Genomic DNA, 24,377 nt, shown 5'->3' with positions numbered 1-24,377 from the left:
ATTGTTTTTCTCTCGTGAGAGGTGGGGGTGTAAATAAAGTTGATGCAACTGAATATAGTGCAGGAAAACAGACAGAAGGAGACAAAAAGTTTCACAATTAGAGCTGCCCTATTGGGGAACATTTGGGGGAAAAAAATCTCCTTACAGCTCTGGATGCTGGTGAGAAAGATTTCTCTCACTTGTGGCTATGTCCCAATGCAGCCACTTGATGATGGCAAGTGGGCAGCATTCCGATTTCCATGGTGCAGTGCAGCACAAGAGGGCATTTTTGGGCTTGTTGACAGTGAACAAAGCGTAAGGTGAAGGGGAGGGGAGAGGAAGTGAAGTGAAGAGATGCTGATGCTGTGCAAAAAGGTGAAGTGATGCTGGAAATCTCTGTTTTGGCTCATGTAAGAGGGAAAAGCTGCCAACCGCCAATTTACAGCTACTTTGAACAAATTCTTGGGACACTGGGATGTTTCACCGGGACTCTCCTGGCAAAACTGGAATGTCTGATCACCATAAAACTTGGGGGAGGAGAGAGTAAAACATAAACTGGGGGGAGGGAGAGAGAGAGAAACACGAACTGGGGGGAGGGAGAGAGAGAGAGAGAGAGAAACACAAACTGGGGGGAGGGAGAGAGAGAGAAACACAAACTGGGGGGAGGGAGAGAGAGAGAGAGAGAGAAACACAAACTGGGGGGGAGGGAGAGAGAGAGAAACAAACTGGGGGGGGAGGGAGAGAGAGAGAAACACAAACTGGGGGGGAGAGAAGAGAGAAACACAAACTGGGAGGGAGAGAGAGAGAGAGAAACACAAACTGGGGGGAGGGAGAGAGAGAGAGAGAAACACAAACTGGGGGTGAGGGGGAGAGAGAGAGAAAAACACAAACTGGGGGGAGGGAGGTAGAGAGAGAGAGAGAGAGAGAGAAACACAAACTGGGGGGGAGGGGGAGCGAGAGAGAGAGAAACACAAACTGGGGGGAGGGAGAGAGAGAGAAACACAAACTTGGGGGGAGGGAGAGAGAGAGAAACACAAACTGGGGGGAGGGAGAGAGAGAGAGAAACACAAACTGGGGGGGGAGGGAGAGAGAGAGAAACACAAACTGGGGGGAGGGAGAGAGAGAGAGAAACACAAACTGGGGGGAGGGAGAGAGAGAGAGAAACACAAACTGGGGGGAGGGAGAGAGAGAGAAACAAACTGGGGCGGAGAGACAGAGATAAACACAAACTGGGGGGGAGGGACAGAGGGCAAGGGAAACACAAACTGGGGGGGAGGGACAGAGAGAAACACAAATTGGGGCAAGGGACAGAAAGAAACACAAACTGGGGGGAGGGACAGAGAGAAACACAAACTGTGGGGAGGGACAGAGAGAAACACAAACTGGGGGGGACAGAGGGTAAGGGAAACACAAACTGGAGGGAGAAATCTGGATCTCTCTGCCCAAAAAATTGTAAACGATAGGGTCAATTGAACATTTAAAAACTGAGATTGACAGGTTTTTGTTGGGTGAGGGGATATTAAGGAATATGAAGTCAAGGTGGGTATAAGGAGCTGAGGTACAGATCAGCCATGATTCGATTGAATGGTGAAACAGGCTGAATGATGCCTTTGGTCTTGCCTGTACCATCATCAGAGTCAAAAGCAACATTGGTCCATCTCACACTTTACTGAAACTATGGCCCTTGATTTACCTACACACTCTCTCATTTGCAGTCGAGTCAGCAGGAAACAGAGAGGACATTACAGAAGCGACTTGACGATGTCAGCGAGGAACTTCGCAAATCCCAGAGCAGCTATTCCAGCCTGCTCACAGATACCGAGAAAATGAGAGGGGAACAGCGTACTACTCTCAATAGCTTCACCGGTGAGTCTTTAGGCCAGCTGAGCGAGAGGCTTAAATCCAGGGGTAATGGTTTTGTAGGAAATAGGGTGGAGCTGTATAATCAGACATCTCATTGAAAACTGATTCATCCCATGTGAAAATGAATTTTCGCAGTTAATGGAATTCACAGATGACTGCTCCATCTCCTATTCTCCTATCTCACCCATCTCTCCGTTAGCTGGGAAATTCTTAGCACTTTTCCAACACTCTGCAGCTATGGCTGGTCACAAGCACAACAATTTAACAAAATGAATCACAAGCGTGGAAAGGGGTGAGGTATTCTGTGAGAGTTTTAAGTTTGTGTGGGGATAATATCCTGACTTGCCCTTTGTCCTTTGGGCACCAGTCAAAAGCTGGGGATGCACGGCACAGGATTTTCCAGGCAGAGGCTGGCAGTGCTTTCTTTACCTAGGCCCTGACCTCCTTCAACGTTAACAGCATGTTTTTTTCTGCTGCTCTTGGCTGCAGATCTTCAGGCTAAATTGATGTCCACAGAGGCTGACCTGAAGAGCAAAGCAGAGGACTTGGAGAAGCAACGCACTCAACTGATGGAGGCAAGCTCAGAGAAAGAACGCCTGGAGGAGAGAATCAAGTCGATCGAGGCTCTGCTCGAGGCTGGTCAGAATAAAGAGCTGGAGAAAGAACATCCAGTTCAGGTTAGGCGTCCTGCCAAGGATGATCTCGTGTTGGAACGAATTATTTTGAAAATGAAAGAAAAATACGGTGCCTTTCACAATGTCAGGACACTGCAAAGTGCTTTACAACCAATGCCACTTTTCCTGCATTACAACAGTGACTACACTTCAAAAGTACTTTATTGACTGTAAAGTACTTTGAAACTTTCGATGGTTATAAAAAGCATGATATAAATGCAGGGCCTGAATTTTCAGTTCGGTGGGCCCAGGATCGCCCGGAAAACGGACCGCCGACTGCGATCGGCACCTGGCCGCGATTTCACGATGGCTGACCAATTAACAGCCAGCCACTGTGAAACAGGCACTGAACAGCTCAGCGCTGCCTGTGTGGGGGTGGGAAGAGGGTGGGAGATGATGTCTATGAAGGCGCAGGTGAGCGCTGAGAAGAAAGTTCCCTGAAGGCAGGGAGCTGCAGGCCCGAAACCCGTCAAATAAAGTTTCAAAAAGCTGGAAAAAAGATGTCCGAGCATCAGAATCAGGCACCTGAAAAGAGAGATGGTAAAAATGCAGCCCACAGATTTTTATTTTTATTTTATTTCGTAACAGAAACCTCATCCTGCCCTTGGGTGAGGTTACATGAAAAATGTAAAGGCCACCTGGCCGATTTGCCTGTCAACCAACCATAAGATTGGATGGACCACAAAAAATTGGAGTCAGTTGCTCCGTTAATGGGTTTAATTGCCTTCATAATTGTTGGCGGGCATGCTTCTGACTTTTGCGCATGCCTGCTGACCGAAATATCGCACAAGTGCAGGATAACATCATCCCGCATGATCCCACGTCCAATCAGGTCGGGCACGCGCCTGCCTGATCAGCGTAAAATTTTGCCCCAAGTCTGTCTTTTTTCTTCTTTTAATGAAGTGCTTTTTTTTTTTAAGTGTTGCAATCTTGGAAATGTGGCAGCCAATTTCCACACGGCAGGCTCCCACAAACAGCAGTGAGATATTGACCTGATAATCTGTTTTGGTGATGGTAGGCGAGGGAAAATGTTGGACACCAGGGAGAACACTCCCCTGCTGCTCTTCTTGGAATCTACCTGAGAGGGCAGACAGGGTCTTGGTTCAAAGTCTCATTTGAAAAATGGCATCTTTGTGCAGCACTTCCTCAATAGTGCAGTGGGAGTGTCAGCCTAGACTTTGTACTCAGATCTCTCTAGTGGGACATTAACTCTCGATTTTCAACTCCGGCGCCAGGGTGCTACCCACTGAGCCATGGCTGCTACCTGTAAGTTGCAAGAAAGGGGAAACTGGTGCAGATTGGAAGCCTGTGGGAAAGAAAATGTTAAGAGCAAGGGAGAATGCAGTGACTTTTGATTTCAATGCCATGAGGAAGAAGATAGTGGTTTTTAGTGCTTAAGGTGAGCAGAAAGGAAAGTTGAAGAGGAGTAGCGATAATATCTGTTTGAGACAAATGAGGCAGATAGCAGTAGGGCTAAGAGGTTGAGGTATACATCCTTTACGTTAAAGGGAGCGTACATAGAGGTTAGTTCCAATTAGATTATTCTGGTTGCATTCATTGTGGTTTTTATAGACTCATACAACATCAAGGAGTAGGTCATTCAGCCCTTCGAGCCTGCTCCACCATTTAATAAGATCATGGCTGATCTGATAGTAACCTGGAATCTGCATCCCTCCTACTGCCGATAACATATCACCCCCTTGCTTATCAAGGGTCTATCCACCTCTGCTGACTCATTGAAAGAGTTATTCAGTTAGTTCCATCCCCTTGCTCTTCTCTATAGTCCTGCAAACATTTTCCCTTCAAATATCTTCAAACTGAAGAGACTGTAAATGCCTGACATCGCTGGCAAATCGCCAGGTTTGGATGATTTAATGAGGTTAGTTCTGCTTTATGTACCAGATCCCTGAGTTAGTTTTCTGATGAAGTGCTACTCAATTCCTTTTGATGTAAAGTGGTCTGAATTTGCAGCTTGCGGCTCAACAAGACAACCTATGTACTGGCATCAATGATTTCAAAACAATTAAGTACAAGTAAAGTACAAAAGATAGATTTTACCCCAATCCCTTGGCGAACAGGTCATCTCATGGTGAAACTGTTGTGTTCCTTTGTTCTTTGCTCCACTTCTGCCCCTCCCCCTTAAGATAAATCATAAAGCTCAAATTCCATGACCCTCAGCCAATCGGTGACACTGCAGTCCATTTAATCACCTTATTATGGACATACTTCCATTTTATTTCTCCTTGACTCTCCTCAGTTTTCTAGCAGGCACAACTTAAAAGTAGCTGCAGTTAGACAGGTTTAGGATTACACTATTGATGTGCAAGCTGTACTTTGTAATGACATAGAGGGGGGAATCGTCCCAGATTTGCACAAAGTGTGGTAGTGGGCGGGTAAAACAACGTTTAACCTGCTGGCCACAATGGCGGGTTTTCACACAGTATCATCCCAAACCCACTACATTAGTTATGCATCCCCGGGAAACACGCTATTTCCATAGTGGGCAGGCTCTCATTCACCCACCATGCCATCACCTTGCTGCTGCATCATGCCAGCCACCATATTTAAAGTCCAGCAGTGTGCAAACATCTCAGTGCTCTCAGCCCATGACTGCTGCAGGACCCACAAAGGGGAAAGAGACTGCAACTCCCAGGTTTAATGACGCATCACTGGAATGCCATTTGTGCACTGTGGGGGCCTGCTGCGATATTCTCTTCCCCTGTTCTGGCTGCAGGATGGGCAGCGGCATCACCAATCCAGCATGGCAGGTGGTGGCAGCGGGGGTCAGTGCCAGTGCTCCACAGAAGAGATTGGCCATTCAACGCAGATAGAGGATGAATGATCCCATCCATACAGCCAGAGTAAGGCAGCCATCTCATCACTTTAAACTCACACACTCAAGCCCATCACGCATTCACTGGCATCTCACTCACTGCCAGCTCAAGGGACATCACCACCCATTCTCACACACACACCCTCACATCTCCATCTGGCCTCATCTCCTCTGGAGACTGCCTCCTCAGCCCTCACTATCTTGAGGCCACTTGCACAGATTAACATGTGACCCCACACACACTCTGGGATACCCTCCTTCCCCAGTAGAGCTCTCGTCCTGCAGCCTCTCCCCTTGCCTGGTGCCCCTTCTTCCCCTTCCCCAAGCAAGCCCTGGCCCTGCAGCCATTGTAAAGCCCCACACATATGACTGATCTGGTGGGTAGAGATCTACCGGTGAGTCCCCCTAAAAGTGATGTGGTGCTGCCTGTGAAGCCTGGCACTGATGAATTGCGAGTGCTGCCCGAAGCAAGGTGGGCAAACAAACCTTGAAGTCCTGAGTGAAGTGCAGCCCACAGTGTAGCTTATGTGATCTTGTGAAACATGCCGTCATGTTTTCCTGCTGAAGTGGGCGGATGATCCAGCAGGGGTTGGAGGGGGAGGGGGGGACAATTCTGACGGGCTGGCCTTATAATGATATTCTGATGTATTACAATGAGGTTCCTGATGTCCGATGGTGGGAAGGCGAGCCAAGCGGACGATTGCAAACTGGTTTCATGCCGTTATGAAACTGATTGCGCCATAATGTCCGCTCACACCCGACGCCAGCGGGCATGAAAATTCCCGGCCAGAGTTTGGTTTTTGGGATGCCATGATGGAGTCAATTGGGTGCTTGCTTCGGTGCAAAGTCAGTGGTGTTTATTTAACAATGAGATTTAAAAAGTTAACCATATCCCTTTGGTTAGAGACAAGCAAAGCCATTTTGGTGGTTCTGTGTGCTCTTGCTGCCCTAGTGGACAGGGCTACTGATATCCCACTGACAAAAGACTTCGCGGAAATAAAGCATATTGAGACATCACCGCTCTGACACACACAACTAAGAATGAGTTAAGCCCTATCCATATGCAGCTACAGAACAGTTTGAATTTCCCTTTGGGAGCTAGGCCTTTCCCAAAGAGTTGTCAGTCAGGTTGGATATATTCCTGGAGCTTTCATAGCTCCTCTAATCACCTCATCTCGGTACTCCCAACGTTGGTCGCTCCACTTAGGGGCATAGAGTTATACAGCACAGAAACAGGCCCTTCGGCCCGTCGTGTCCATGCCAGCTATCAAGCACCTATCTACCCTAATCCCATTTTCCAGCACTTGGCCCATAGCCCTGTATGATATGGAGTTTCAAGTGCTCATCTAGATACTTCATAAATGTGAGGAGTCCTGCCTCTACCACCCTCACATGCAGTGTGTTCAAGATTCCAACCACCCTCTGAGTGAAAAAATCTTTCTTCAAATCCCCTCTAAGTCTCCTGCCCCTTACCTTAAATCTATGTCGCCTGGTTATTGACAGCTCCACTAAGGGGAAAAGTTTCTTCCTATCTACCCTACCTATGCCCCTCATAATTTTGTATACCTCAATCAAGCCCCCCTCAGCCTTCTCTGCCCTAGGGAAAACAACCCTAGCCTATCCAGTCTCTTCATAGCTGAAATGCTCCAGCCCAGGCAACATCCTGGTGAATCTCCTCTGCACTCTCTCCAGTGCAATCACATCCTTCCTATAGTGTGGTGACCAGAACGGCACAAAGTACTCCAGCTAACTTGTTCAATAGTCGACTCTCTCTTGTTTTTTAATCCACCCAATATGGCTTCTTTTTGATCTTAATTGTTCATTTTTACAAAAAACATTAAAGTCCATTTTGTGGGCAATTTATTTTCTTATCATGCCTGTTGGCCCAGATTAAGCCAAAGTGCAGACATCATTCATGTCAAAAATGCAGAAGGGATGGAATGGAGGTGTGAGAGGAGAGGTTGGGGGTTGTATTAAAATAATGAGAATTGTTTGGACTGGGAACAAAACTCAATCTGTTCTGAAAAATCACTTCAATACCCTATCAGTTTACACGTTAATATTTGGGGCATCTCTTGGCTGATATGGAGGTTTGTGAAAGGATCTGTTCTGCAAAAGTTATTGTACTTAAACCTGTTTTAATTTATTTTAACATTTCAGGTCACACAGGTAGAACTAGAACAGCTGGAGAACAGGTAAGGTACTGTTTCAAAAGCATGTGTGTGTCGGGGGCTGCGTGTGTGTCGGGGGCTGCGTGTGTGTCGGGGGCTGCGTGTGTGTCGGGGGCTGCGTGTGTGTTGGGGGCTGCGTGTGTGTCGGGGGCTGCGTGTGTGTCGGGGGCTGCGTGTGTGTCGGGGGCTGCGTGTGTGTCGGGGGCTGCGTGTGTGTCGGGGGCTGCGTGTGTGTCGGGGGCTGCGTGTGTGTCGGGGGCTGCGTGTGTGTCGGGGGCTGCGTGTGTGTCGGGGGCTGCGTGTGTGTCGGGGGCTGCGTGTGTGTCGGGGGCTGCGTGTGTGTCGGGGGCTGCGTGTGTGTCGGGGGCTGCGTGTGTGTCGGGGGCTGCGTGTGTGTCGGGGGCTGCGTGTGTGTCGGGGGCTGCGTGTGTGTCGGGGGCTGCGTGTGTGTCGGGGGCTGCGTGTGTGTCGGGGGCTGCGTGTGTGTCGGGGGCTGCGTGTGTGTCGGGGGCTGCGTGTGTGTCGGGGGCTGCGTGTGTGTCGGGGGCTGCGTGTGTGTCGGGGGCTGCGTGTGTGTCGGTGTGTCCGTGCGTATATGCCTGTGTCTGAGAATGTGTACAAGAAATTGGCCCATTAACGCCTGGTTTTCGGGGACTATGAATGCCGTTAGAGCTCCAAAATGGTGTCCACACTTATGGGGCAAGTCGTGCCGGAAGCCTCTTTGGTGATAGTATTACCACATGCTGGAAATCTGTTGAGCAGGTAGATCCAATCAGCTGATTTGACACCAGCGAAGCCATTTTGGAGCTCAGCAATTCAGCCAACACCCTGTCTTAATTTCATACAACTGAACACATGTTTAGCAGCAGAACCCTCCCAAAAGGGCTATTTAAAGAACTATTTACATATTCGCACTGTTTGATTTCTTCTGGCTGTGGCTATGATTCTGTACAAGTGTTTGGTGCTTTTTATCATTGTTTCAAGTTGGAAAAGTTTACAGGGAGTGATGTGCGAGGTGCTGAAAGACTTCTGGTTGACTTCAAGGATTCTACACAAGACAGTTGCCCCCAGACATCGGTGCTGTAGTAGGCATTCCCCATGGAACGCAGGATGATTTGGAGAAGATGAGGTGCCAAGCAGAGCAGGCAAGCTATGAGAGGAGAGGGGAAAGAAGGGCTGTCGACAGGAGTCCAAATCCAACCAGTATGTTCAGGACCAACTCTCCTACATGAAAAAACAAAAACAGAATTACCTGGAAAAACTCAGCAGGTCTGGCAGCATCGGCGGAGAAGAAAAGAGTTGACGTTTCGAGTCCTCATGACCCTTCAACAGAACTAGGTGAATCCAAGGAAGGGGTGAAATATAAACTGCTGCCAGACCTGCTGAATTTTTCCAGGTAATTCTGTTTTTGTTTTGGATTTCCAGTATCCGCAGTTTTTTGTTTTTACCTCCTACATGAACATCAACAAGGAACAATGCATGAGACAATAGTGCTTTAATAAGGATGTCCCCAGCTGTCTGCCAACTGTTGCAACCACAACTGCCATTCAAGAGGCAAGGACCACATAACCAGTGGCTGTGAAGGTGACTCTGGTGATGAACTTTTTTTTACGTCTGGATCCTTGCAGTCAGGAGCGGGATATATTTGCAAAGCCTTAGTTTGCCATCCACAGTTGCATAAGAGACATCACTGAGGCTCTCTATTCAAAGAGAGTTAACTACATTTCATTCTCACTCGTCAGAAACAAGCAGCTGGGTGAGCAGGCGTGCTGAAACAAAGCTTCCACTGCCTAGATACACCCACAGAAGCCCTGCAGTATTCAGCAAAGAGAGTGTAAAGAGTCGTGGTGGTCTGCTTCATGCTGCACTATCTCAGCATCATGAGGGGCCAACCCTTGCCACCAGCAACACATCCAGAAGCTGAAGAGCAGGAACATGAAGAGGAGGAAGGGAGGAGGGAACCTAAACAGCTACTTTCTATCTGGGGTCTCCATGAGCAATTCGTCTGAGTGCAATACCACTAACTGAAACCCCAATTCCCTGTTCACCAACAGTGTCACACCTTACCTTCCATTGTAACTGTCTGCATGGCCGAGATGCAAAAATAAAAGCCATCGAATTATAAATTTCCAAACCAAATTTATCAATCAAATTATTTCCTATTGTATACAAATATCAACTAATTGCCCTTATGCACTCCCTTGGTGCCCAAGTTTGTGTGCTCTTGCCTGTCTGAGGGCAGCATGGCTGGTGGAAGGCTGCTGCCTATCAGTGGAGTTTCCTGTAGATGTCCTTTCAGAATGACCTCAGCTACCTCTGGCCCAGCTTCAGGCTGCACCATCTCTGCATGGAGGAAACAGTCTGGACTGGCTGGTGGATAGGCAACAGCATGGGCACTTGTGGAGTGACAGTTTTGGGAGGACGAATGCTGTCGCCATGATCCATGGAGAAATTGGCACACCCCTGGGGTGGCGCCTCAGCAATCCCAGTAACCTGCTGGAGGACAGACTGCTGGACTCTTGTTACACCTTGCAAGCTCTTTTCAATACTTTTCCTTCGAGCCATGATGGCAGCAGTCTAATCCCACATGGGGAAAATCTGACTCCCCAGCTGTAATGGGAGCTGCGACATTAGCACCATGGTTGGGTCCACTCGTGTATGAACAGATTTGGCCATTATGTTCATGCTGGAAAAGATTGGCTCCAAGCTCTGTGTAAACTTGTGTGCAAAGTTGGTGCTGGACTCCTCCTTTCTCCTTAACATTGACAGCAGGCTTTCTGGTAGATTTGCCAAAGCACCAACCTTTTTTTTTGTATATCCATCATTGTTCTTCTGCAGGCTGCTCCATCGAAGTCCTGATCAGAGTCCTCTTCAATGGAATCCATATGTAACCTAACCCTCCAGTGAGCTGGCACCTCTGCTGTCCTTGACCCCTGCCCTGGCTGCGGTCCGTTCATGTCCACCGCCTCACCAGGCACAGATTCTGCCTCTATGCTTTCCTCTTAGATACACAGAGTGTCAGCCTCTGAACTGGTGATTGTGAGTGTGAAATCGATTGATGGCGTAGTGTCTTCATCATCACTCTCTTGGTGTTCCTCCACTGCCTGGCCTGGTTGCATTTCTTAGGTATCTGAAAAGAAAAAGGCAAGAGGTTAAGGTTGTGGTGAAGGGATGGGAAAAGTAAGATGTGCAAGCTTACACTATCTTCAGCTTGCAAATCATAAGGGTGTGTGAGAGGAGGGGAGTTGGCATGTGAGAAGGAGCATTAGGTATGAGGATACCGTCATCTTTGGTTTCCACCCTGCCACTGGCCAAGGCCATAGCAGTGGGCATCCTAATACTGGCCAGCACCATCCCTTCAGGGGGATTAGATGTGGCTGTCCCCCCACCTCCCTCTCCCACCCACAACCCCGATTTAGTTCATGTTGCCTCTAGCAGTGTGCCACTGTGTCCTGAAAGAGAGAAGGAAGTGTGTCAGTGAAAGTGGTGCTTCCTGGGTGATGTAGCTGCCAATGTTGAAGAGCTGACTGTGTGTGTAGGTTGAGAGAAGTGGGTGTGAGGTTTGCAGGTGTGAGGTTTGCAGCAGTGCTGAGTGTGTGAGGGTGAGATGAAGCATGTGAATGTTGGGTATGAATCCTGATTGATCAAAATTGTTAATAGATGTGTGATAGGGGTGTGGTGATTTGAACAGTGTCTGAGGCTAGTGGTACAGTTGGTATAATAAGATTTTTGAAAATATGTTCACTGACCTTGACCATTCGTGTGGGGTCATTGTACTTCTTGCGGCACAGCATCCAGGTCTTTGGGGCTTGATTCCTGGAATTGACTGTCTGCTCCCACTGCCCTTTTAGTGTGTGTCTAGGGGAGGGGATACAGGATCTCTTTCCTACTTCTCACTTCCTCCACTAAGGCCTCCAATCCAGCGTCTGCAATCCAGCGTCTGAAAAATTTGGAGCACATTCTTTCCCATAGTTGTGTTTGGCATCACTGTTTCCCAGGTCATGTTCATTTCCTGCACAACTGCCAGCACCTATTCCAGCCACAGAGGCTTCCCTTTAAGGGATGCAGGCTAGCTTTAACTGGTGCTAGCAAAATATGATTTTGGGCCCCCTGCCTGCAGCAAATGAACAGCAGTGTCATATAGTGCTGGCTGAAAGTAGGAATCCTTCAAATGAATTTGACACGCTGCCTGTATTACATTGGACAGGTACGAGTTAATTGTGCATTGCAATCCCTGCACTCACTTTCACTCCAATTTAGTACCCAGTTTGCACGTGTGAGTGTGTATACGTGTGTGTACGCGTGTGTGTACATGTGAGTGCGAGTGTGTACGTGTGTGTACATGTGAGTGTGTGTACACGTGTGTGTACATGTGAGTGCGAGTGTGTACGCGTGTGTGTATGTGTGAATGTTTGTGTAACTGGCTGGTTCTGTGATTACCAGTCGCCTTATACTCATTCTTCTGTCTTTAGGCTGAAGGATAAAGATGTTCAGATTACCACTTTGGAACAGGAGGTACTTCAGCTTAAAGAAACAGTTGAACAGCAAAAGAACAAAAACAATGTGAGTGTTTGACGGCTCATGTTTCGGTCGTGATTCTTGTGAAAAGTTTTTAACTGCAGCTGCTCAAGCAATGTAGAGAGCTCTCTGGTTCAGGTCAGAGGCACTGTTTCCATGCAGCAGCAGTGTTCAGCTTACCCCTTTACTGCCAGCAGTGGCCCAGACCTGAAGTAAGCTTCAATGAAACAGCTCCCTCAATGCAGAACTTTGTGCAAAGGAACAAGTATTGGGAATTCTGGCGCAGAAGTCGTGGAGCCTCAGAGAAGGAGATCCCATGCAATCCGCTGATGTCTGTGCTCAGAGTCCTGATATGAACTTCCACTGAGCAAGACTCCACACTGGGAGTGCAGATCCATAAAATGCAGTTCTTCTTGCGTTAGTTGCTTGTACATGATTTACTTAATGAAGTGAGACTTGATATCACTGTGTCAGCCAAAGTGTTGGAGGTGGGGGCGGGACTGGGTCTATTTAAGCAGAGTTGCTGCAAACAGAACTCATCACTGAAACTACAGCAGGTTCCCAATAAAAGCGGGATTATTTGTCCAGAAAAATACAGTGAGTGAAGGATAGTTACGGAAGAGAAATTGTATGCATAAAATCAATCCCAGTCATTTACTGCAGTGCAGTCTCCAGGCGTGATTGACAGGAGAATTACCCAAATCACCTCCATTCTGGCCAGCATATCTGGCTTTACCAACTACAGCCCTTACTTAAAAGACATAGGCAGCTATGTGTCAGCTTTGGCCCAGAAAGCTAAGCTCTACTGTTGGGTACTTTTGACACATGCATCCTTTGAGTTTAGCTCCCTATGGGGAGCATGTACTTGAGGATAAAACCATGTCCTTGGCTCAATACAAGGGAATGGTCCTTTCAGATCCTGTACATAACTCTATTCTGAAGAACCTATCGGGCTGGGGGGGTGGTGGTGGTTGGAGGCAGTTTGGTTCATGAAGCTCAACTATTGACACATTGTGGTCTCCCAGATCATGCTTGCTTACCATAGGCAGCTAGGGAGGGGTTTACCCGCAAGTTTTTTTCCCCTGAAACAGGTTTTCCTTTTTGCTCCATCAGTCAGCAGTACTATAGGGCCGAGGAGGGTAGTGACATGAGAGCGTTTCTCTATATCTACCCTATTTCCTCTGGTGAGGAAATCAAGGGCAAGGGGGGACATCATTTTAAAATTAGGGCCTGGCCTTTGAGCAGGGAAATCAGCTCCTCTTCACACAATATGTTTTGGAAACCTGTAATCGAAACGGCAGTGGATGCTGGTTCAGTTGGAGCTTTTGAGGCCGATATTATTGAAATAAGAATATGAAAGTATCAAGGCAAATTCCCATGACAATACTGCTGGGATGGAACTAGTATTTTATATAAGTTTAGTATAACTTCCTGACTTTTGTGATATATGTATCTATTTATTAAACCCAGGATCCTGTATGCTTTAACTGCCTTGTTAACCTGTCCTGCCACCTTCAAAGATTTGTGCACAAACACCCCCTGAGGTCTCTCTCTTTGTGCACCCACTTTAAAACAATACCATTTAGCCTGCATTGTCTATCCTTATACTCCCTACCAAAATTTATCATCTCACTCTTTTCTGCATTGATTAAGTACAGAAAGAATGTACAGCCTAGAAATATGCAATATTAGTGGCTTAATGTTATCACATTATTGTGTGGCATTCCTCTGACTACTGTTCCATCAGAGCTAAGGTATCAGCGAAACATTACCCAGCCTTATCAGGGATCTGACAACCAATATCAGGAAAGGTACTTTTAAGTTCATGAAAACTTAAGAACATAGGAACCTAAGAACAGGAGTAGGCTAATTAGATCATGGCTGATCTGTGATCGAATTCCATAGACCCAACTTTGACCCTGGTTAACAAAAATCTGTCAACCTCCAGTTTAAAATTAATGATTGATTTAGCATCAATTGCGATTTGCAGAAGAGTGTTCCAAACTTTTGTCACCCTGTGTGTATAGAGCTTTACCTAATTTCATTATCATCAAAAGCTGAGAGGTCTGGCTTTAATTTTTCAACACAGCTCCCTTGTACTAGACTTCCCAACCAACAGAAATAGCTTCTTTCTATCTACCCTATCTGCTTCCCTTCATATCTTGAAAGCTTAACTTATTTGCTATTGAACTGTTAAACTTAAATGCTGTTAATGCAGTTCAAAGCATTATTACCAGGCATGATAATAAGTTATCTCTAGAATAGAAGTGAGTGAGATCTGACCTCCACATGTTTAATTATATGACACAAGGATAGTGAAGTAGTATTAGGTTGTCTGTGTCAGCTCCTCATTCACTAGAAGTTACTATTAAAATAGAAGATAGCCTTAAATTTTTCTTTAAAGAAACGGAGAAATATAGCAACCAGAAAATATTGAACAGGCTGGTAATGTTTTCTCTGGAAAAGACCAAGATTAGAAATAAGGAACAAAATGCTGGCTATACTCAGTAGGTCAGGTAGATCTGTGGACAGTTTTGAGATTGAGCTCGGACTTTCATCTTCAAGGTGGGAATCTTGAGTTGAGCCAATTCCCAACGTTGTGATCCCACTTCCTGACTGGCAGTGGCTTGCTCATGCTATTTTCATAGCAGGGTGGCAGGGACAGGCTGGAGTTGGGGCCACCAACTTTGGAAGCAGGCCCGATGCAGGAATGGAGTCAAGCGGATGTCACAGTGGGCAGATTAAAAGGACCACCTCCATTCACTGGAACAACAGCCCTGACTATTAGACACCCTAGCCCACACCCTAGCCCTCACCCACCCCTCAACCCTCCCTCACCACTACTTCCCCCCCTCACCTGTCACCCACCCCCATTTCATCTGTTCCGCTGCTTCAAATGCTGAGTAGTTGGCTAGGCTGTCAATCAAATAGGTCAGCCATTTGCTCGGTGATTTCATGGGCTCAACAGCTGGCTGGGCTGTCAATCAATGTAAAAATCAAGCACACAGTCCAATTGACAGAGTATCTCAATCTCAATACTGTTGAATGCAGAAGAGCACTTTATCCACTGGATGAAGTACTCTAATGCATCTTAAGGCTTTTCCACTTTCATAATGCTGGTCAAATTTCTGGTCACATAACTTTTCTGAGAAAAAGATATCACCAATCACTGCATTAAAACTTATTTAACTTATACAGCAACTAATTATAATTTGAAGTTGTCAACAACTTTTAAACTTAGCTGTCAAAAGGTTCCCAACTCCAGACTAGGGTCCCCCATGGTTTGTGACTACCCTCAAGTGCTGTGAACCATGTCGCCTACCAAAATGGGTCTGACTCCATGAAAGTAGGAGGTCTAAAATGCCAACTCTCGCAATGAAGTAGGCAAGGGTGGGATTGCTGCATGCAGGCTTGGTACCTGCACCCTTACCCATACCCTCAAAATCCCTCATGCAGGGGGCAGGAATACCTGAATCAGGCCATCTTTAAATCCTGCACGTCTCCATTTTGACATGGACAGAGGCCCTGGATGAGGCTTTGTAAACATGATGGGGTGATGGTGGGCGGAGAATCCCATCCACCTCATTCCCCCTCCATCCCAGCCAGTCTTTGTGCCTAGGCTCTTTGTGACTCAGTGAATCAAGCTGAGGTGTGGTGTGATGTTGAGCTCAGATTTGATCCTTCGTCTGTTGGTTAGTCTCAGTCGGGGAGCTGCAGTTGCAACTGTTGGCCTGTGCTAGGGAGGGGCTAAAACCAGCTCTGTTCCTACCCCTCATCGCTGTCCAGCTAGTCCCTGCTGGAAAATGCTCATTGGACGAAGATGACTATGTTTGTACAGTCTGCCAATCCTCACTCTTTGACTCACAGAAGAGAATGATTACCATAGGGACAGATCTGGAACTCGTATTGGCAAATGTTCAATCTTTTTGAGTGGGTGGGAGGGGTGGGCAAAACAAACATACACTATTTGGAAATGTAAAAAGAAAGCCTTGTATTTATATAGCATTTTTCATGACTATGGGACGCCTCAGGGTGCTTTACAGTCAATGTGAAACTAAGGCACTGTTGTAATGTAGGAAACTCAGTAGCTGATTGGCGCTCAGTAAACCTGCAGAAACAGCAAGGTGGTAATGAGCAGACGATCTGTTTCTTCTGATGTTGACCGAGGGATAAGTATTGGCCAGGATAACTCCCCGGCTCTTCTTCAAAATAGTGCTATGAGATCCTTTGCATTCACCCAAGCAGGCAGATGGGACCTCATTTTTTAAAAAAATTCTTTCACGGGATGTGGATGTCACTGGCAAGGCTGCACATCTTGCCCATCCCTAATTGCTCTTGAGAAGGTGGCAGTGAACCACTGAGGTCCATGTGGTGTAGAAACACACACACAGTGCTGTTAGGGAAGGAGTTCCAGAATTCTGACAGTGAAAGAGCACCGATATAGTTCCAGGTCAGGATGGTGAGTGGCTTGAAGGGGCATTTGCAGGTGTTGGTGTTCCCATGTATCTGCTGCCCTTGTCCTTCTTGGTGGTAGAGGTTGCAGGCTTGGCGGATGCTGTCGAAGCAGCCTTGATGAGTTGCTGCAGTGCATCTTGCAGATGGCACACACTGCTGCCACTGTGCGTCAGTGGTAGAGGGAGTGAATGTTTAGGGTGGTAGATGGGTGCCAATCAAACAGGCTGCTTTGTCTTGGATGGTTTCAAGCTTCTTGAGTGTTGTTGGAGCTGCACTCATCCAGGCAAATGGAGAGTATTCCTTCACACTCCTGACTTGTGCCTTGTAGATGGTGGACAGGCATTGGGGGGTCAGGAGGTGAGTTATTGGCTGCAAAATTCCCAGCCTCTGACCTGCTCTTGTAGCCACAGTATTTATATGGCTATCAATATGGTTTATTGTCTCATCTGAAAGACATTGCCTCCGACAGTGCATTGCTCTCTCAGTACCACACAGGAGTATCAGGCTTGATTTTTTTGTGTACTCAAGTACTGGAGTGGAACATGAACGAGGAACTTTGTGATTCCAAAGGGAGTGTGCTACCTACAGAATCACAGCACCGCTCCAATTCTGGCCTCTCGCTCGTCCCTGATTTTAATTGCGCTACCATTGGAGGCCGTATTTTAAGCTGCCAAGACCCTGAGTAGAGGAATTCCCTCCCGAACCTCACTCCTCTACCTTTCTTTCCTCCTTTAAAACGCTCTTTAAAACTTAACCTCTTCAGCCCATCTTATAGTAGCCTGCCCTAATATATTTCTTTGTGTGATTCAGTGTCAAATTTTATTTGAAATCATTCCTGTTAAGCACCTTGAGATGTTTTATTTTGTTAAAGGCTTCAAATAAATGTAAGTTATTGTTGTTAGAAAGGAGAGGGTTAAGGGGAGATCTGGTTGAGGTGTTCCAAAAGATTAGCAGTTTTGATGGAGTAAATATGGAGAAACTATTTAGTGACTGAAGGGCTGGTAATGAGAGGATACAGATCTGGGATAATTAGCAAAAGAAACAAAGGAGAGATGCGAAGGAATTTTTTACGTCACAGGTTTTTGTGATTTGGAATGCACTCCCTAAAAGGCTGGTGGAAGGAGATTCAATCAAAACTTTCAGGGAGTTGAAATATAATTGAAAAGATTGGCAGTGCTATGATGAAAGAGCAGGGGCAGATCTTTCATGGAGCTGGCACTGGCATGATGGACCAAATGGTGGTCATCTGTGCTGTATGATTCTAAAACCAGTGCGAGTTGCACATTGTTTCTGTCACCAGCTGCTTATATTCAATTGGATGTAAAAACTAAGCTTTGTGTGGCCATCACAATCACCGATCATCACTGTGTAGCTCAAATGGAGATGAGGTCTTGACTCACTTACATTAATTAGCTAAATTCCAGCCAAACCTTTAACTTCAGTCACTTGGCTTCCTTGGTTGGGTTGTTGTGCAGAAAGCAGCTCAGTAGCAACACTCTTGCCTCTAGAGTGGGTCATGGGCCCAAGTCCCAATTCAGAGACTTGAGCACATAATCTAGGCTGACAGTTCATTGTAGTACAGAAGGAGTGCCGCAATGACAGAGGTGCCATAGCATACTAAACCAAGGCACTGCCTGCCCTCTCAGGCCGCCGCTATTTGAAGAAGAATAGGGAAGTTATGAGGTCTTGTGATGGCCTTGGAACCAGAAACTCTAGGCTCAAGTCCCAGTCCAGGACTTGATGGCTCCCATCTACTGTCACTATCCATAGCTCCAGACTACAACCTGCATGTGAGAGCATATGTTCCACAGCAATGCGGACTCCTGGTGGGGTGTAGCAGTAGTTTGCTCAATTGGACGGCCAGTATGGATCAGATTGGTATCAACAGCACAGGGTTTGATCCTTGTTTCAGCTGGGATTGAGTTGGGACCTGCCTCCTTGCCCTACCTGTGGAGGTTGCACCTCTGTGGTTTGGACCTGCCTTTGGGCAGAGAACTGAAGAAGAAGCGAAGTTATCCCCAGTGTCTTGGTCAATATTTATCCCCCAACCAACATAAAAAAAAACTGCTCTGGTTGTTATCACATTGCTGTTTGTGGAACCTTGCTGTGTACAAATTGACTTCTGCATTTCTTACATTACAATAGTGACCACGCTTCTCAAAGTAGAACATTGGCTGTAAAGCGCTTGAGACATCCTGAGGCCAGGAAAGACACTACATAAATGAGAGTTATATTTTTGCTTTGCCTGTGAATCTGTGCATGGTATGTTATTAAAAACTGTTTCCAAATAGGACCTCCGTGAGAAAAACTGGAAGGCCATGGAGGCTTTGGCATCAGCCGAGAAAATGTGCGGGGAGAAATTCAGTGCTGCTAATCAAATAAAGGTTGTACTCTCCGTGATGTAATGGCATGTATCTGGCGCTTGTGTATTCTTTAGAGGAGATCTTTAGGATTTGGGCTTCACCCGCTAGTCCTCTCAACAGATGGTGGGTTGTCATCCTTGACTTTGTGGTAGATTGGGGGCAGGGGAGCAGCAGTGGTAGGCCAAAAGGAATGTTCAGTAAGGAGTGTTACCTCTACTACATGATATAAAGAGGGATATGATGCATGCGGTTTGCCACCTTGCTCTTGATCTTATACCGGCTACTTTTTCATAAGAGTGTGAGATAAATAATGAGGAAAAATGATTGCTCCCCAATAAACTTCTCTGATGCTTGCTGATTGACACACACATCAAAATGGTCTCGCTTGTCGAACTAGTCAACTGCCCTTTCGCTGTGGGCTTCCTTGACCTTGTTGTTTCAATGTGTTAGAGTCTTACTGTGGGTGCTGTCATTACCGAGTTGTTCTTGTTCATTGGATATTGACAGTTCTGTCCATATCCAAAGCATCCCCAGCAATGGCTTCACTTTCCACACCTGCACCATCATCTGCAGACACAGGTTCAGCTTCCAGAATTAAGTTGATGCTTAGCTCTGTTACCACAACCCCTCATGACCTTTTCACTGTCATTGTGGTCTTGACACTTCTACAGTTTGGGATGAGCAGAAATTTCCTCCATCTAAAAATTGAGAGAACTGTAGGTTTGTACCCTCGCCACCAATGCCACCCCCCTCCTCAACAACTGTCTCGGGTTGAATCAGAATATTTGCAACCTCATTGTCCTATGTGACACTGAGGTGAGTTTCTTGTCCTATGCCCACTCAGTCACAAAGACTGCCTACACCCACCTCCATAACATCGCCCGTCCCTGCCCTCGGCTCAGTCCATCTGTTGCTGAAACCTTCATTTAAGCATTTGTCAGCTCAGACCTTACTATTCCAGTGCTATCTTGGTTGCCTTTCCATCCCCCGCCCTCTGTGCTCTTCATCTCATCCAAAAATCTTATGTTGCCCATGACCTACCTCTCACCATGCCCTGTTAGCCCACCATCCATATGATCACTGACCGGCACTGTTACAAATGTAAAATCTCATCCTTCTGTTTGAAGCCCCCATTTCCCTGCTGCTGCTGATCTCTGAAGCTCCCCCACATCACAGCATCTCAGAGTCACAGAATGGTTACAGCACAGGAGGAGGCCATTTGGCCCACCATGCCTGTGCTGGCTCTTGGAAGGAGCAGTGCACCTAGCGTCATTACCCCATCTTCTTTCTGTCGGCTTGCACACTCTTTCTTTTCAGATAATCCATCTCCCACTAGAATGCCTCAACTGAATCTGCGGCCACCACACTTGGGTAGTGCATTCCAGATCCTAACCATCTGCTGTGTGAATAAGTTTTTCCTCAGGCTGCCATTGCTTCTTTTGTCATTTACCTTAAATCTAATAGCTTCTGGTTCTCAGTCCTTTCATCATAGGGAACAGTTCTTCCCTATCTACTGTCCAGACCCCTCATGATTTTGAACACCTCTATCCAATCTCCATTCAACCTTCTCTTCTCCAAGGAAAACAGTCTGAACTTCTCCAGTCTATCTACATAACTGGTTCCAGGGATGAGGAATTTCATTCTCATCAATCTTTTCTGCACTCTCTCTAATGCCTTCACATTTTTCCTAAAGTGTGATGCTCAGAACTGGACACAATATTCCAGTTGAGGCTGAACAAGTTTAACATAACTTCCTTGCTTTTGTGTTCTGTGCCCCTGATAATAAAGCCTAGGATGCTGAATGCTTCATTAACTGCTCCCTCAGCCTATCCTGCACATACACACCCAAGTCCCTCAGTTCCTGACTATAAACCTTCTTCCAGTCTGAAAAACATCCATTAACCAGTGCTGTCTGATTCTTGTGATTCAGCCAATTTCGTATCCATGTTGCTACTGTCCCCTTTAATTCCATGAGCTCTGATTTTGCCCACAAGTACATTGCCATTGCAGCACTTTATCAAATGCCCTTTGGAAGTCCATATACACCACATCACTAGCATTAACCTCATCAAAAAAAATCTCCATTAGTTAAACATGATTTGCCCTTAAATCAGTGCTGGCTTTCCTTATGTAACCTGCATTTGCCCAAGTGACTATTCATTTTGTTCTGATAGTTTCTAGAAGCTTTCCCAACATCTAGGTAAAACTGACTGACCTGTAATTCCTGGGCTTTTTTTAAACAAGGTTATAACATTTTGCACTCTACCAAACTCTCCATTCCTCTGCCTCTGGCCTTTTGTGCATCTAGGCCCCATGTTGTGAAATTCCCCGTGGAACCCTCCACTGGTCTCTTCTCCATTAAGTCCCTTCTTAAAACCTCTTGGATCCAGCAGCTCAAAACTGGGCTTCTGTGAGATACTTTGGGCTATCAGGAATGGCAGAATTGTGTTCCACCATAATCTAGATCCTTGTAGCCAGGTTTATCCCTCACCCTACTATTATCATCAAACCAGGGGACTAACCCTGCTTCAATGATGAGTGCAGGAGGGCATGCCAGGAGCAGAACCAAGCATACCTAAAAATGAGATGCCAAGCTGGTGAAGCTAAAACATAGGTATCCATGCATGCCAGACAGTGTAAGCAGCATGCGATAGACACAGCTAAACAATCCCAGAACCAACAGATCAGATCAAAGCTCTGCAATCCTGCCATATCTGGTCCTGATTAGTGGTGAAGAGGAAAGGGTTCTACAAACAACCTTCAGTGACGGGAAAGTCCAGCACGTCAGTGCAAAAACAAGGCTGAAGCATTTTCAATCATCTTCAAGAAGTTCAGAGTGGATGATCCATCTTGGCCTCCTACTGAGGCCTGCACCATCACAGATGCCAATCTTCAGCCAATTTGAGGTGCTATCAAGCAATGGCCGAAGGCATTGGATCCAGCAAAGGCTATGGGCCCTGACAACATCCTGGCTGTAGTACTGAAGACCTGTGCTCCACAACCACTTGTGCCCCTAGCCAAGCAATTCCAGTACAGCTACAACATTGGCATCTTCCAGACAATGGGGAAAATTGTCCAGGTATGTCTTGTCCTCGAGAAGCGGAACAAATTCAACCCTGCCAACTATCAGCAAAGTGATGGAAGGAGTTGTCAACAGTGATATCAAGTGGCACTCAGCAATAACTTGCTCATCAATGCCCAGTTTGGGTTTTGCCAGAGCCACTCGATTGAAACTTCACTACAGCCTTTGTCCAAACATGACAAAAGAGTTGAACTCAATAGGTGAGGTAAGAGTGACTGCCTTTAACATCAAGTCAGCATTTGACTAAATGTGGCATCAAGGAGTCTTTGCAAAATTGAAATCAATGGGAATCGGGAAAAACTCTCCACTGGTTGGAGTCATACCTAGCACAGTGGAAGATGATTGTGGTTGTAGTCTCGGTTCTGGGACATCACTGCAGAGTCCTTCAAGATAGTGTCCCAGGCCCAACCATCTTCAGCAGCCTCATCAATGACCTTCCCTCCATCATAAGGTCAGAAGATGGGTTGTTTGCTAATAAATGCACAGTATTTCAGCACCATTCACAAACACCTCAGATACTGAAGCAGTTTATGCCTGCATGCAGCAAGACCTGGACAATACTCCAGCTTGGGCTGATAAGTGGCAAGTTACATACATGCCACACAAGTGCTAGGCAATGACCATCTCCAACAAGAGAAAATCTAACCACCTCCCCAATTTTCATTCAATGGAATTACCATCACTGAATATCCTCCACTATCAGCATCCTGGTGGTTACCTTTGACCAGAAGATTAAGTGGATCAGCATATAAATATTTAGCCTACAAGAGCAGATCAGAGACTAGGAATTCAATGACAGTCTGTCACTTTCTGATAATTGAGAGTAAAGTGGGTGGTAATTGGCCACATTGGATTTGTCCTGATTCCTGTGGACAGGACATAACTGGTTATTTTCCACATTATCAGGTGTATGTTGTTGTAGCTGTACTGGAGCAACTTGGCTAGCTGCAGCTAGTTCTGGAGCATAAGTGACAAGTACTACAACTAGGATGTTGTCAGGGCCCATTACTTTTGCCAAACCCACTGCCTTAAGCTATTTCTTAATATTACATGAAGTGAATCAAATTGGCCAAAGACTGGCCTCTGTGATGCTGAGGATCATCCACTTGATAATTCCGGCTGAAAATGGTTGCAACTGCTTCAGCCTTTTCTTTTGCTTTGACATGTTGGGCTCCCCTATCATTGAGGATGGGAATGTTTGTGGAGCCTCCTCCTCTGGTTAATTTAATTGTCCGCCACCATTCACAACTGGATGTGCCAGAACTGTAGAGCTTGAGTCTGACTTTTTGGTTATGGGATTGCACAACTTCGGCTATAGCATGCTGCTTCACTGTCCAGCATGCATGTTGTCCTTTTACTGTAATTTCACCAAGTTGGCATCTTATTTTTAGGTACGTCTGGTGCTGCTCCTGACTCCCCAAAGCTTGTCTCCATTTACAAGGCAAAAGTCAGGAGTGCAGCAGAATACTCCCTCCTCACCTGGACGAGGGAAGCTCTAACACTCTAGAAGCTCACTAGCATCCAGGACAAAGCAGCCCCCTTGATCAGCACCTCATCTACCACCTTCGACATTGACTCCTTCCTCCATTGGTGCACAGTGACACCAGTTTGTACCATCTACAAGATGCACTGCAGCAATTCGCTGAGGCTCTTCAACAGCACTTTTCAAACCAATGACTTCTACCACCAAGAAGAGCAAGGGAAGCAGACACACAGGAACATCACCAGTTGCAATTTCCCCACCAAGTCACACACCACCCTGACTTGGAGACATAGAGCCATTCTTTCATTGTTGCTGGGTCAAAATCCTGGAATTCCTTCCCTAATGAACTGTAGGTATACCTGCACCACAAGGACTGCAGTGGTTCAAGAAGGAAGCTTGCCCCCATTTCCCCAAGGATAATTAAGGATGGGAAATAATGCTGGCCTTGTCAGTGATACCACACCCCATGAATGAATTAAAAACATGTTTGGTCATTTATCCTAAATTCTCCTGTTTTGGTTTCAGGTTCATTTTTGGTTATGCATTTGTGAAGAGCTTAGGGTTGTTTTTCACTATTAAAACATAATATAAGTGGAAGTTATTGTTTCTGTCTCAGCATGCTTAACCAGATAAACACAGCAACAACTTTTACGTAGTGTCTTTAACAATATGAAACATCTCAAGACACTTCACAGGAGCTTTATAAAACAAAGTATGATGCTAAACCACATAAGGAGCTGTTAGATCAGATGAACAAAGCTTGTTCATAGGGGTTGGTTTTGATGAGTGTCTTAAAGGAGGACAGTGAGGTGGAGAGGCTTAGGGAAGGTATTCCAGATCTTGGGCCCTAGGCAACTGAAGGCACAGCCACCAATGCTGAGTGATTAAAATTGGGGGTGCACGTCAGGCTAGAATTTGAGGAGTGCAGATATCTGTGAGGGTTGTGGGACTGGAGG

At 46.3% G+C, this 24,377-nt stretch overlaps 1 protein-coding gene across 5 annotated transcripts in view; it reads left to right on the top strand.

The window, feature by feature from the left end:
* LOC121275310 (ribosome-binding protein 1-like) overlaps positions 1-24,377 on the top strand; it is a 165,213-nt gene that overhangs the window by 102,672 nt on the left and 38,164 nt on the right. For 4 of the 5 annotated variants that reach the window (XM_041182780.1, XM_041182777.1, XM_041182779.1 and 1 more), the window contains exons 8-12: positions 1,695-1,845; positions 2,332-2,519; positions 7,510-7,544; positions 11,993-12,083; positions 18,785-18,877. In XM_041182780.1, coding sequence (XP_041038714.1) covers positions 1,695-1,845; positions 2,332-2,519; positions 7,510-7,544; positions 11,993-12,083; positions 18,785-18,877 — 558 coding nt within the window. The remainder of the gene's footprint in view (positions 1-1,694; positions 1,846-2,331; positions 2,520-7,509; positions 7,545-11,992; positions 12,084-18,784; positions 18,878-24,377) is intronic. The other variant, XM_041182778.1, reaches the window with a different exon arrangement.

Source organism: Carcharodon carcharias, chromosome 2 (genome assembly GCF_017639515.1).
Source record: "Carcharodon carcharias isolate sCarCar2 chromosome 2, sCarCar2.pri, whole genome shotgun sequence".
In the NCBI taxonomy this organism is placed as follows: Eukaryota; Metazoa; Chordata; class Chondrichthyes; order Lamniformes; family Lamnidae; genus Carcharodon; species Carcharodon carcharias.
This window is presented reverse-complemented; position numbering and strand designations above follow the sequence as displayed.